The 14,182-nt window shown below is 40.6% G+C and overlaps 1 protein-coding gene across 1 annotated transcript; it reads right to left on the bottom strand.

The window, feature by feature from the left end:
• Positions 1–198: 198 nt before the first annotated feature.
• OTOL1 (otolin 1) lies at positions 199–13,699 on the bottom strand. Its single transcript, XM_037140958.2, has 5 exons — positions 13,669–13,699; positions 7,636–8,007; positions 4,807–4,896; positions 1,876–1,947; positions 199–1,177 (listed from the first exon to the last, which is right to left on the bottom strand). The coding sequence occupies exons 2-5, from the start codon at positions 7,997–7,999 to the stop codon at positions 279–281; spliced, it is 1,425 nt and encodes a 474-aa protein (XP_036996853.2). The 5' UTR covers positions 8,000–8,007; positions 13,669–13,699; the 3' UTR covers positions 199–278.
• Between the last annotated feature and the right edge of the window lie 483 nt (positions 13,700–14,182).

Genomic DNA, 14,182 nt, shown 5'->3' on the forward strand with positions numbered 1-14,182 from the left:
TATACAAATGTTAATTACTTAAATGGCTTGAGAAATGCCATTATAATGCTAAATGAAAAAGCCATCTACTGAGTGACTAGACATCTGACCTCAAATACAGATAGGTAACTATTTTTAAAGATGATACCTTAAAATAGCAATAGCAATGAACCTTAAGCAATATCATTTTTTCTGTATTTTTATAGTGATAAAAAATAATGAAAGTTATTTTTTCAGTAGCACTATTCTATGCCACCTGACATTCCACTGACTCCAACCTACAGTGTTAAGACACAAGTTTATGGTGAAATTCTGGAAGTTTCCTCTGGGTACAAAAGGAACCCAGTAAAAATGCTGTCATCCTCAGGGCTGACATACACTCCATTCCAGTCTTTGGAAACTTCCAGCCAGACTTGGTCCCCTGCACTTAATTTCAGGACAATGAGGAGAGAGGCCTGGTCTATCTCATGACCATAGAGTGTTTCTCTGGACTTGACCTGCTTCTTATTCCAGGCCACCAGGCTGATCCGAGCGGGTCGGCCACTCACTGTGACGTGGTAGGAAAATACATATGCCCCAGGAATACTACAGTTAAATTTACCGGTGACAGGGCTGTAATTCCCCTGGTCGTTATAGAAAACCTTGTCAAATTTGATAGGGACATTGGGGGGAGGGAAAGGCTTCGATAAAGCAGCACTGAAAGCCGACCGTGGGACTCTGGCCACCTCCCCTTTGGACCCTTTAAGGCCCCGAGAGCCCTTCTTCCCAATAGAGCCTCGGACTCCTTTGCTCCCAAGCTCACCCTTTGGCCCCACAGGTCCCATGAGACCAGGAGGACCTAACTCCCCCTTTTGTCCTTTTGCCCCTGAATCACCTTGGGCTCCAGGCAGGCCCTCTGGGCCCCTTTTGCCTTCCATCCCAGTATCCCCTTTGCTACCTTTTTCTCCTTTCATCCCCACCTCCCCTTTGTCGCCCTTGCCCCCCCTCTCCCCAGAATTCCCACAGTACCCCTTATCCCCCATCTCCCCCTTCTCCCCCTTGTCCCCGGGCTCTCCATTCAAGCCTGGTGAGCCCACAGCCCCTCGGTCTCCTTTCTCTCCTTTGGTAGCGTTTACAAATGTGTCCCCCTTTGAGCCTTTCTGTCCTTTTACTCCCGCCAGTCCAGTGTCTCCTTTATCCCCTTTAGGACCGACTCCACCTGAAATGGAAAATGAAAATGATGTTAAGGACCACACAGGCTATAAACAACAGGCTACTGTTACAGAGCTCACAAAATAGGAACGACATCTACCAACTGGGGCTGGAAACCTGCAAACCTTTTGTCCTTTCGCTCCTCTAACTGAGGCGAGATGCTTACACCGAGCCACTCACATCACACATGTGTCCCGTAATGGGAGAACTAATGCCACTGAGAAATCATAGCTTATATTTAGGTCTTGTTTATCTAGTTTTATTTTTATTTTAGTTTTAAGATAATAAAGAGTAGTAAAACTATAGTTACTCTCTTTATTCCACTCCACTTGCATTTTAGCCCAACCCAAGTATTCTCCTGAATCTCTGTATTGTCCAGCCAAAACCAAAACATTTGAGGCAAAGAAGAAAAAACCCAGAGTCCAGGGGTCTTTTCCCAAAGACAGCTGGAGATGGGAACAGAGCTCAAATACCTTTACTTAGTCTCCACATTCCTAGCCCTGTACCCGCACTGCAATGTAACCAGTACACGACACTATCAGGAAAACAATAGCAATTTATATATATATATATATTACATTTGTAAATCAGAAGGCCTATCTCTTACCTCCTGATAACTTTGAATACAAACAAGAAGAAAATTAGGGGCCACACTGCACACACGATACAGTTCAAACGCCACAATGGATGCAGTTTATATCCTACCTGGCTCTCCCGGTTTTCCTGGGTATCCCGGAACACCACTTGTTCCTTGGTCCCCACGTTCTCCCTTAAGTCCTAAAATGATGCCAAGATTAACTTCTTTCTAATTGTACTAGTTATGATAAAACTAACATCCATTTCGCAACCATGTTGCATGCCAATGCTCCCTTTACCAAAATGGGTAGAAGTAAAACAATATGGTTGAGCCGGAGAACACGCAATACAAATACACAGGTGACATATTTATAGAATTGTGTACCTGAAACCTGTATCATTTTATTAACCAATGTTACCCCAAATGCAATAAAAAATAATAAAGCCAAACAATACAGGGAAAGGTTACGGAGCACCACTAGGAATACTGCACCCCAGTTGGCAGTAAGCCACGTAAAGGGCATTTGGGGTGAGTGCCGACCTCTCCAGACAGAGCCCAGCTGCCCCTTCGGCGTCTCCGCCGCTCTTCGGGTCTCTCACGGAGCTCTCAGCTCTGCCTCGTGCTGCACACGCATGTGTCTGTGTTTTTCCTGGCATAGATTTTGAGTGACAGTTAAAATGTCCCCTTCTTTACATTCCCCACAGTGCCCGAGAAGTTGTGCGGTACCCCACGTAAGTTTAACGCAGAGCACAGCGCTGTGCAGTTGGATAAAACAAACCTTGACGAACCCCGTGTAGGAGAAGAACATACTGTCCTTGACAGAAAGCATTGAGAAAAGCCAATTTTTATTTTGTTTGCAAAATTTTTCACATGCCTTTTGAACAAATTATAATACTGGGAGAAACTGTATTTAAAAAGTTTTAATCAGGGTGTTCAGATATTTGCCACAAAATGGATTTTTATACTGGACCTGGCTGAAGGCCCATCCTGTTAGTGTAGCCATACTAGACTTATTTGAATTGTAAATGACAATAACAATAACAATAATGATAATAGCTAACTCTTATTGATCATCTACTTTGCACCAGGTAATGTTCCCAACTCTTAACATGACTTTTATTTAATCCAGGCTTTTGAATTTAATGTTAATTTTTATGTGATATTAATACAGTCTCTCATATAACAGAGCACATTTCACCCATTAGAACACTTTTAATTTAAGAAAGTTTACAACATCTCCCTTCAAGAATGGTAAACAGATATTTTTGTCATCACTTTTATCACAGAAGAAATTGAAGTATAAACAAGTTCGGAAATCTGAACACCGTCATACATGATTATGTAGTACATTGGTTGGTACAGATTAACCAACCACATTATTTATATATAACTAACATTTTTTGTTTCCACGTGTCAAGAAAAAGAAAATTGTAAATCAAATTAAAAATCCTAAGAGGAGACTCCCCCAGATTTCACAAGAGCAGTGACAGAAATCCCACCCTGAGTCACGCAGCAGTTTTCCAAGCACCTAGTTCCTCCATTGCCATTCCACATAAAATTCAAAATTTGGAAATTAACTCTAAGGCCATCAGGAAAATGCCTGTGCACATTTGGAGATAAACTCACCCTGAATGGAAGTGAAGGGCCATTTCTATTCCCAGCCCTTGTCCATGCTCATATACTGACCTTCACTGCAGTTACTCTGGTCCTCAAGTTCATTCAAGGATTTTAAATGCTTACACTGAATTTCCTCAATTAGGTTGTGATTGGCCAGAACGCAGTCACTCAGGTCACTTATTTTTTTTTAAAAACTTTAGATCTGAACTAAGAGTTTAGACTAAGTCTGGAAGTGAAAGGGAAGTGAAGTCACCATGCTACAGACTGGCTGAATGAATTTCTACCTTTGATCCTTCTTCAAAGCATAGCCCTCAGAACCTTATCTTAGGATACTTCCCTGTTTTTGTCTTCTACTTCCAGAAGTCTGGCTAATGTATGAATCACTCGGGAGGTTCATCACTCATCTTTATTTCACAGAGATTTCTGCTAATATAATTCAGCCACAAAAGGATTAAATGTTTCCAAGAATGAAAATCAGATAACTGACAAGTGTGAAGTAGCTCTCTCTTACCTTAGCCTCTTTGCTGAGTAATTACTTCACTGAATTTCCACTAGAAATGAGTTAGGCAGTTCCTGAGCCATGTGGAGGGTGATGTATAGATGATATTAGGCCTTTTGACATGTGACACTGAGGCTAAAGTATTTAACTTGATGGATAGATGGTATTTGTATGAGCTGGCGGTATTCACTGAGGAATTTCTGAAGGTCCCAGTGAATCTGTAACCTTCCCTCAATCCCTTGAAGCTCTTACAGAACCAGGATTTTCCAGGCAGAATGCCTTCTTTACTGTTACATCTATAGAATTATAGAGTTTCTGAACTAGAAAAGATCTGTGAAAGATCTATAGTTATGTGACTATAATTTTTTTTTTGAAAGGAAATGGTATGAACAAATATCTAGTCTATTTCCCTCAATTTTCAGATGAGGTGAAGTGACCGGTCACTGCTACGTGCTTGACGGCATCCACTCACATTCAGCTCTCTTCCCCCAGGGACACTGCCCTCCATTTGAGTGTAAGCCGAGGGATACTTTATATTCTCCTTTGCAGACAGGCTGTCCATCTCCATGGAATAGGATTGCCTACCCTACTTAGTTCTGTCTAGTATGTAATTAATTTGCATCATGAGGAAGACATAGGGAGGGACCCTTCTCTAGAGAAGATGCCCAGTCACTGGGTCAGCTGTGAGACCAATGAGAGAGAGAAAAGATGCGTGTGCCCACGTGGATGTGATATGTCACCAGGGAAGTTTAAAATTTCCCAACTGGATATTTATAAATTAACATTTTTATATAAAATATAACTCACAATATGCTTAACCAAATTTACATTTTTTTTAATTACTCCACCTGCAAGAATCTGATACTTACTTAGCAAATTGCTGTCCTAAAAATGATTCAGAACATTCCTTGAGTTTTGACATGAAATCCATATCATTACCTACCTTTCTCTCCTTTCTGGCCTTTTGGACCTTGGGGTCCAATGACTCCTGGTGGCCCTGGGATCCCCATATTACCAGCCTTTCCCTCAGGACCTAGAAATGAGATATGAAAACCATTAAGGTGAAAAAAATTCTCTTTCAAAATATCATAATTCAGGGGAGAATAAAAGAGTCATTTATTAAGACTAATGACTGTCAGTGTCCAAATGATAAGATCTGGATGAGAATAAACGATTAGAGAGTTCTAATGACAATATTTTGTCCAATTTGCAATTTGGTACTACCTGAATAGATACATTGGGCACATTAGTACTTGTCACTGGATTCACGGCAGTGATCTAAGGATTCAGGGAAGCAGTGCTGTGTCAGACAACAAGAACTGAATGGTTCCCTGACCCTTAGCCTCGTGTGGACCATGCTTTCCAATCAGAAGTAAAACCACAAAACTAGCACTTTGGGTTTTCCCACTCATTCATTAGTGCATTCATTCAGGAACTATTGCTGAGGCTTCCTATAAACCAAGCACCCTACCAGCTATCAGGAACCAGCCATCAACATTCCTGGAACAAACTGACAGTTGCCAGAGCGGGAGGGGACGGAGGGATCAGCAAAAGAGAAGGGGGTTGAAATTATAAACTCCCAGTTATAAAGTAAACTATGGGTATGTAATGTACAGCTAAAAAAAATAGTCATTAATATCATCACTATATACCATTACAGATACTTACATGCTGGTCACTTTGTAAGGTATATGAATGTTGAATCACTGTGTTAAAACTAATACAATATTGTATGTCAACTATAATTTTTAAAGTAACACAAGAAAACCACACATTGATGTTTCTCTCCTCTCTCCTTCCCTTCCCCTCTAAAGATAAAAAATGTTTAAAAAAAAAAAAAAAAAAAGATTTATACAAAACTTAAAAAATATATTCCAGCAGTTCCTACTCTCGTAGAGCTGAGAGTCCATGAAAGATAAACATTGAACCAATAGGCACACAAATATAGATATCATCACCCTGTAGTTAGTGATGTAAAGAATCAAAGGATACATCCCTGAGAAAATGGCATAAGCTAATACTCAATGAACAAATTAGGATATGAGTTATTTTCAAGTTTATTTAATGAGGCTCTCATACTAGATTTCTATTTTTTTTTAAGTTATGTTTTTGAAAACACTGATAAAGCCAAAATAAAAACCTCTCTAGTTATCTTAAAAACAGGACCCTATCAGGCTCAGAGTATTTCAGGAGGTAGGGAAAGTCTCCTGCCACAGCTAACTGAAACAATAAACCCAATGGTTGAGCACTTACTCTGTGCCAGGCACCCTACCGAGTCCTTACACATATGAAGTCATTCCGTTCTCTTGATGATTCAGTGGAGCTGGGATTACTGTTACCCCCATTTTACTATTTTAGAAATTCAGACTTAGAGAAGTAAGAAAGTTTCCCCAAGGTGAGACCATGGGAGACTCAACATGCTTAGCTCCTACGCACGGTGCTCTTTGCAGAACCAGTCAGACTAAGACACACGAGCGCCCTCAGTAAACTAATGACTTGGCACATCCTCAGAGTATTTGTCACGCGAATTTACAGGAAGGGCTGAGCTCTGAGAACGAAGCAGCTAAATCCACCAGTGAGTAAAACACAAGCCCTGATGTTACAGACCCACAGCATTAGAAGACAGTTTAGCAGCCAGCTGTGTTTACTTGACCTTGGGGGTTTTTATTCCCAAGCAGCTTGCCAACCAGTATGATACTAAGAGAAATTCTGGTAAATATAATTTTCTCGGTCTCATTACATTTCCAATAATGTTTTTGCAGCCCTGAACTGTTGGTGGCCCAGCCCACTGCCCGGCTCTGTTACCCTTTCATTTCAGCTCTACGTAACTATTGAGCACATTTCTAGAAAGGTTCCCACAGCTGGGTGAAATGAATGAAAGCCTTAATGAGGATGTGTAATTCTTGATTTTATAACTTTAAATTCTTCAAGCAAAACACAATAAATATTTATACGTAATTTTTTAGGGCATAGTGAGATTGCATAGCGGCATTCTGATCTCATTTTTACCTTCAATTCTCTGCTATATGACATGTAAAAGCTGAAATATATTATAATAAAACTGAGAGTACATTCATAATGTATATATGAAAGACATCTGAAAGTTCGAAATATGTAACCATGACGTTCAATGGAGAAAATTGCTGGGCAAAGATACAGTGTTGACTCGGAATTTCAATGAGAAGCGAACTGAATCCTGGCTTTATTCTCCACCTCACAGGCATTCCATTTCTAATCCTAACTACAAATAGCACTCCAAAAATCCATCAGTCAGCTTACAGCCCTACCAGATAACAGAATTTTCATTTTCCCTTTTTACATTGGCCTTTAATGAAAAGATTATACTGGTCACGAACATGTGTAGCTTGGAGAGCTGCACACCAGTGCTGGGGTTGGTAGGCCCGGTCTCTGCTCTAACCAGCATCGCCCAGCCGAAGTTTCTGCAGTGATAGAAATGCCATATACCTGTGCTGACCAATAAGGTAACCACTGGCCATATGTGGTTACTGAGCACTTGAAATATGGCTAGTGTGACTAAGGAACTGAATTTTTAATTTTATTTAATTTTAATATTTATTAATAGCCATGCACAAGACTAGTAGCTGCCACTTTGGGCCACACAGTACCTATTTGCCTTTGTCAAATGTTACCCCTGGGCTTATACCCCTGTTCATGACGATGCAGAAACCCTTGGGGCAATTCTACCCCCAACCCACCTCTCAACTCTAAGGATGTGTAAGGGAGAAATGAGGCTTTATATATTTCCAAATACCTGACTTTCCAGCCTCGCCAGGTTCTCCTTTCTGCCCTGGTACAGATGAACAACAATCGCAGCAATTCAAAAAGAAATCAGCCGTATCCAGAGTGAAGTTTTCAAAGGGGAAGAGAGTGGCAGTGCCGAAGGCGGGATCTTGGACTGAGGTGTGGGGGGTTGGTTCCACCGTGCGGGCCACTTCTGTGAAGGGGGTCTCTTCTTCCCCCGGAGGCAGGGCACTGGATGGCTTGTGTCCCTTCAGCATCTCTTTCTCCTCAGATTTCTTCGTAAATTTGATGTATGGTGTGGTCTTTGCTATTGTGTCCATACCAGCCATAGCCAAAATAATTAAAATAGTACAAAGCCAAGAAAACATCCACATAACTGAGGCTAGAATGGGAAGAAAGAATGGGAATACATACACAAATTACATGAGATCTAAGTGAAAAGTAATATGAACAAGTACTTATATGAGAGAACATATATAGGAACCATAGGAATGAAGAGTGTATATAATATTAAATGATATTTTATGTATTTTACATGCAAATTTGAGTTTGAATCACAATAAAATATTTACTTAGAGCATTTATTATAAGGAACATTTGCTTCAATTCTACTTTCTGGTTGTTTTCCTTGTATTACATGTTCTAAAATATTGTTCTCAGTCACTCTAATTATCTTGCCAAGTAGCAAACATGATCTATAAGTGCAACATGACTTAATAGCTCATATACCCTGTGGAAAACAAATATGTATAATTTCCTGACTGACCTTACTCAGATTTATAGGAATCAAATACATTTGTATTAGAGAAAGATGAAAAATATCGAGCTGAATAGTTTACTCCAGCAAACTCAATTATTTCAAGAAAATATGAGTAAACTAGTCCTTCAATCTACTAGGGATAATGATCCTGTCGTGAAAGCAATCTTGTAGACTCCATTGTGATAAATGGGGAGAGTGAATTTTTAAAAAACATAAATTTAAATATATTCTATGTTCTTAGATTCTTCATGTGTTATTTAACTCTCTACTTCTTTGTTTTAAAATTTGGGGAGGTTTTTTTTTGAAAACTCATCTTTATCCTTGTATTATTTTAATGGGGTAAATAGTAGTTATTCTTATTAGGGGTTTTATCAGTGTTTAAAGTGATATAAGGGTTCCTGTGAATTGAAATTTTGCTGCTTCATAGTATTTCATTCCCCGGCAACTCCCAGCATTCCAGAGGCTGCTAGCAGAAGAGGCAAGGGTAAAAATTAATGCTTTTCTTTTCATTGGAAAAGGAAGTAGTAGTTAGAATAAATAGCAACAGAGTAAAGAGAAGGTAAATAAAGATAGTAATAACACCTGCTATCTATAGAGCCCCTACGATGAGTAGAAGCCTTACATTCATCAATCCAATCAGTTTTCCAAACAGCTCCGCCAGACAGGTGACACACTATCATTCACCTTCACGGATGAGGAAACTGGCACCAACAGCAACTACCTTGCTCCAAATCACACAACCAGTAAGTCGTAAATTCGGAACTTAAATCGAGTCTGTTTAATTTCAAAGCCTCAATACTTTCCCACAAATCATGTGGCATTTACAAGATTGAAAAACAATAAAGCCGAGGGTAGGATCAAAGGAAGAGCTATAGAGAAGACCGACATAAATCAGCACACAAAAAAACAGATGAACAAAGACAAAGATACAAAAATTCAAAAAATGCTAACTTTCCTCTGACCGGTACTTACTGAAAATTAACGATGCTCAAGCCCTGAGAAATTATATCAAAGCCATGGACTCTGTCCTCAAAGCCATGGACTCTGTCCTCAGGGACTTTACAGTCTAGTAGGAGAGATGATGCACAGCAACAGCAGAGAGGAAAGTGTGAAGGGCAGATGGTGGCACCGCATCCCTCCAAACACAGACCCCACGGCCTCACAGCCTGAGCCCGCACATCCGTGAGCACAGAAAACATGGTTACTACACATCAGCCAGCCAGACTAAGTCTCAGCAAAAACCAGACAACGTTAATACTGGGTTTCTATATAAAATAATGAAAACTTCATTAGTTCATACAATTCCATTCAATGAAACATTCATTTGCTCAACAAACATTTATTTGAGCATCTGAGGTGTGCCAGGTCCTGTGCTGGGTCATAGAATGTAAAGAAAAGTCAAAGCTGGCCCAATCTCTAAGGATTTTGTCTGCAGTAAACATCAAGCCAAAGCAAATATCCAATGGGAAATGTTGGTAATTTTTAATTCCTCACCACTTTGCTGTTAATTAATGGTGAGTGTTAATGCTCTAAAACATTGCTGTGTTCTCTTAAACAAATGAGGTCATGTGAAAACATATCTGTTATTAGTCTATGCATACAAATTAAGTTTTACTCTAAAAGTATGTGATGGCCTCTTGATGAACCAGTCATGAGGTGGCCAATGAGAGATGCATGTCGGGGCAGGAAGAGAAAGGAAACTAACAATGAGAACGATGTAGGCATTGTGCAAATACTTTGTAATTGTTATTGCAATTATATCATAAATGAATCATAAAAAATAAGATTTGCTTTGCCCATATAACAGATTATAAAACTGAGGCACAGAGAGATTAAGTAGCTTGCATGAGATTACAGTATTAAGAAGCAGTGGAGCTGGAATTAAAACCTAGATCCTTTTGACGCCCAAGTCAGCCCATGCCCTTCCCACAGGCTGCCTGGGGATTAAGGAGATGTAGGAGATGCTGCAGAATGAACTGAGTTGGACACTTCATGGAGCTCAATTCCAGACCCTTCAGTGGAAGAAAGAACGTGAACTTGGTAGACATGAAGGAGAGGAGAGATGAGAAGTCTATCGCTGACATCCTAGTCTCTGACTGGAAGCATGTCTCTGACATGACACACTAGTATTGGACAGACCTAGTCACAGAGGGAACATAGCATGTCCAGCAATAGAACAACAGGCTAGAAAAAGGGGTGAGCAGAACTAATGATATTGGGATAGTGTTCAGCCTCCCTGTGTGGGGTGTGGTCTGTCCTCATGTATGTACTCCTTGCATGGCAGCTTCCTGCTCCCCAACTTAAATACAGATATTAAAGGATAATATAGTCACTACCTGAAGACCATCACGAGGCTCCCCAAGAGTTTTTATATGAGGAAAGCAAGACCTTTGAAATCAGGGGAGCAAATACTGACAGCAACCGGACTGACGGTGCATATATGTCATTAATTTTTAATTGAAAATGTATTCATGTTTGGGGAAAAACATTAAAACATAGACCCAAAATTTCATGACTCAAGCAAGTAAGGACTTGCTTGCTTTCCAAATTTTAAACCACTAAAACAATAAAAACATAATTCAAATGCCAAGTCTGAAGTTTAATGCAGGTATAAATCTTCACAGAGAGGTTAGAAGTAAAGAACTAAAAGGAAGCTTAGGTCCCCCATCAACCTAAATACAGTAAGCCCTTCATCCTGAAGGCTGCCAAGACTGTAAGCATTTAAAGAGCAGAAAGTTGGGTCTCTAGTTTTTTGTGTTCCAAGTGACTAGCATAGTATTTGCAAATAACATATCCCATAAATATTTGCTAAACTAAAATGAAGTAAACAACTGCATTATTGTCCCCAAATGTCCACCCCTACCTGTACTCACACTCTTGGATAGATGGATCTTGCACAGTCTCCCAAAAAAGAAATGAGGTCTGTACTGCAATCCCTTGACTTGGAGTTCAGCCATGTGACTTTGTCCAGTCGAATGAAGTGGAAATGACAGGGTGCCATTACCAAGCCTAGGTCTCAAGAGCCCTGCTCTGTTTCAACTTGCTCTGGTGGACTTTGGCCATTGCCATTGGAAGGCTATGCAAGCTTACTGGTCCAAAGAAGATAAGAGGCACATGGAACAGAGCTGTCTCAAGTAAGCCACCCTAGCCAAACACAATCTAAATGAAAGTTCCCAACGGTCCCACAGACACTTGAGCAAGCCTAGGTAAGACCGTTGTCTTTGTCCAACAGCAAACATCCCTGTGCTCTTCCCTCTGCCCCGCCCCAGGCAATCTGCCCCCACAGTTCTAAGAGTTGAACCCACTGAAAGTTCTTAAGCAGAAACTGGGCCACCCCTGGTTCAGATGCTATTAGAAGGGATCTTGAAGATGCTTCAAATTCCAATGTTCCTTCTAACCTTCAGATTCTATAACGTAGTCTTATAGCAGAAGACAGTTTATCAGTCTATAAAAAAATAGCTCATACCATAAAATTCCATTCTAAATACAGGAGATACTATATTACATGTCTTCTAATAATGTACTCTCCTCTCTCACTAAGATACTGCCCTATATGGGAGGACTTTTTCTTTTTGGAAGATTTGTTAGTTGTTTTTTTGTCCCAGTAGAAATGAGGTATTTATGCCAACTTAATAGTGTACATTTGTGAGATGACTGGAAAGTTCTATGTTGAGGCTTGGACCATGGTTAATAAAGAACTTTAATAACTGACTAGCAAGTATCAAATACTGTAGTGTAAGGACTAAGAGCCATTGGCTTTGCAGGCAGGTAGTCCTAAGTATCAAGTTCAGATCTTCTACTTATTAGTTCTTCAATTAGGAGCAAGCTACTGTACCTTTCTAAGTCTTGGTTTCTTGTTTCTAAAATAGAAACACTAGCTTCATTTTGTACAGTTCTGAAACTTAATGAGATAATGCATGAAAAGCTCTCAACATAGTGTCCTTGGTAACTGTTGCCCATTATTTTTGTGAGGATTATATCTGATGAAATTAACTAGCCAGAAATAGTATTTTAATGTGCTGACAAGTATTTCCTATTCTCTCATATTGTGCCACGTTGGTACCATTTCCACCCTAGAGGGGTAGGTACCATGGCACTCCCTGCATCTCAGGGACTCAGAGCCTAAGAACTACTTCTTCTGGGTTCCCATTTAGTTTCTGCCCAGGAGAGGCACTTGCATGGGCCCCGAACGCTCTGACTTGGACAGAACTGAAGTTGTGTGGTGTCCTCTGCCGCACCCACATGTTTGTTTGTCTGCCTCGGCTCTGCAAGCGGCCGTGACCGCTGGCAGGTGTGTCTGGCAGTTCCTACCCTGGGCATCAAGAGCCAAGCCCTGCTTCTCTGACGGCCAGAGGCCCCCAGTGGCAGGCCTGCACCTGTGCTTCCCCCCGCCCACCGTTCCATCACTGCCTGAGCACCTAAGGACCGCGCTGAATCCCTCTGTGCAGGACACCCCTGCAGCAGCCCCAGACCGAATCCTATTCCACTCCTCTCTACTTCACCTCCACTTTCATCATGAACTTCCAGAATGTTCTGTCTTACATCCAATCCTACGTTTTCTTTTTTTAAAACCAACTACTCCTCAACCATCCACATCTTAATCTGTTAGAAATTAGCTGTATCCAATTATGTCCCCAAAGTTTTGTCAAAATATCCTCCCACAATTTTCTGAGCCTGCAAATATATCTCCCAACCAGTGTTGTATTTCAATTGCATTCTTCAATGCTGAATCCAGTATACATATTTTTAATATATATAAAAATATAATTTGGGGCACATGGATATGTGTGGATATGTTGCTGGGCTGCCACGGTGAGGATATTTTTCACCATGCCTAGAGCATTTTTCCCTCTGAGTTAGAGTTGTACAGAATCATAGGATGAACTTTTATACACACAGCATTCCTTGCTTAGGTGAATGGTTACTTTCAATTTTCCACATTTCATTATGACCAATAGTCCTTGCTGTGTTCTTTTCTCATTCATTCATTTTTTCTTTTTTTTTAGTCAATAAATGTTTATTAAACACCTACTCTGTGTCAGACACCACAGTATATGCAGGAGTTATAAAATGAAATACCTGCTCCCCTAGAGCTCACATTTCAATGGGAGTAATAAATTAAAAAATCAATATTTTAGACTGTCATGAGTGCAGTGGAGGAAATAAATAGGGATTTGACAAAGAGAGACAAGGGAAGATTATTTCAGACCGGCGGCTAGAAAAAAAACTGAGGAAGTAGGACTTAAGCTGAGAGGAAGGCCTGAGAAAACCACGTGGACCCACCGGAAGCGGCTGGTCTCCGGAGTTTCCCAAGCAGCAGACACCAGCGGCTTTCACAGGAGAGAAGGTCAGGAGGTCTGGAACCGGTGCAGCGAGACAGGGGGGACTGGCACAGCGAGACACACCTTGTAGGGTGCTGTAGACCGTCTGCAGGATTTGGGGTTTATTCTACAAACTGTAAGAAGTCGCTGAAAGTTAAAGCGGGGAAGGGACCCCACCCCCACCCCCAGGCTTTTACACGAAAGGTGGTTGCAGACTGGACAAAAACAATAAGCAATAAAAGGTAGCAGGAGCTGTTAGAGTCCGGGCAATAAGAGATGAGGCCTACGCCAGTTTGTTGACGTTGTCTCACAAATTAAAAGAGATCGACCTGTTCTGGAAAGTAGTCATTACTGTGCTTAATTTCAGTCTGAAATCTTTGACTTGGTTAAACTAGGATTTAACTTTATATTTTGACGCTAGGAGGTTTCTTAGAATGGTGGTTCTAATATATATCATTTTGAAAAAAATGAGAATG

Source organism: Artibeus jamaicensis, unplaced genomic scaffold, assembly GCF_021234435.1.
Source record: "Artibeus jamaicensis isolate MK-2021 breed Jamaican fruit bat unplaced genomic scaffold, CSHL_Jam_final scaffold_474, whole genome shotgun sequence".
Taxonomy (NCBI): Eukaryota; Metazoa; Chordata; class Mammalia; order Chiroptera; family Phyllostomidae; genus Artibeus; species Artibeus jamaicensis.

Bases quoted from the DNA above. Each gene is read 5' to 3' on its own strand.
- OTOL1 (XM_037140958.2), bottom strand. From the start codon at position 7,999: ATGTGGATGTTTTCTTGGCTTTGTACTATTTTAATTATTTTGGCTATG. The intron at 1,948-4,806 runs GTAGGTAATGAT...GCATCATTTTAG, and splicing joins AGGCCAGAAAGGAGAGAAAG to GACTTAAGGGAGAACGTGGG. The intron at 1,178-1,875 runs GTAGGATATAAA...TTTCCATTTCAG, and splicing joins AGGAAAACCGGGAGAGCCAG to GTGGAGTCGGTCCTAAAGGG.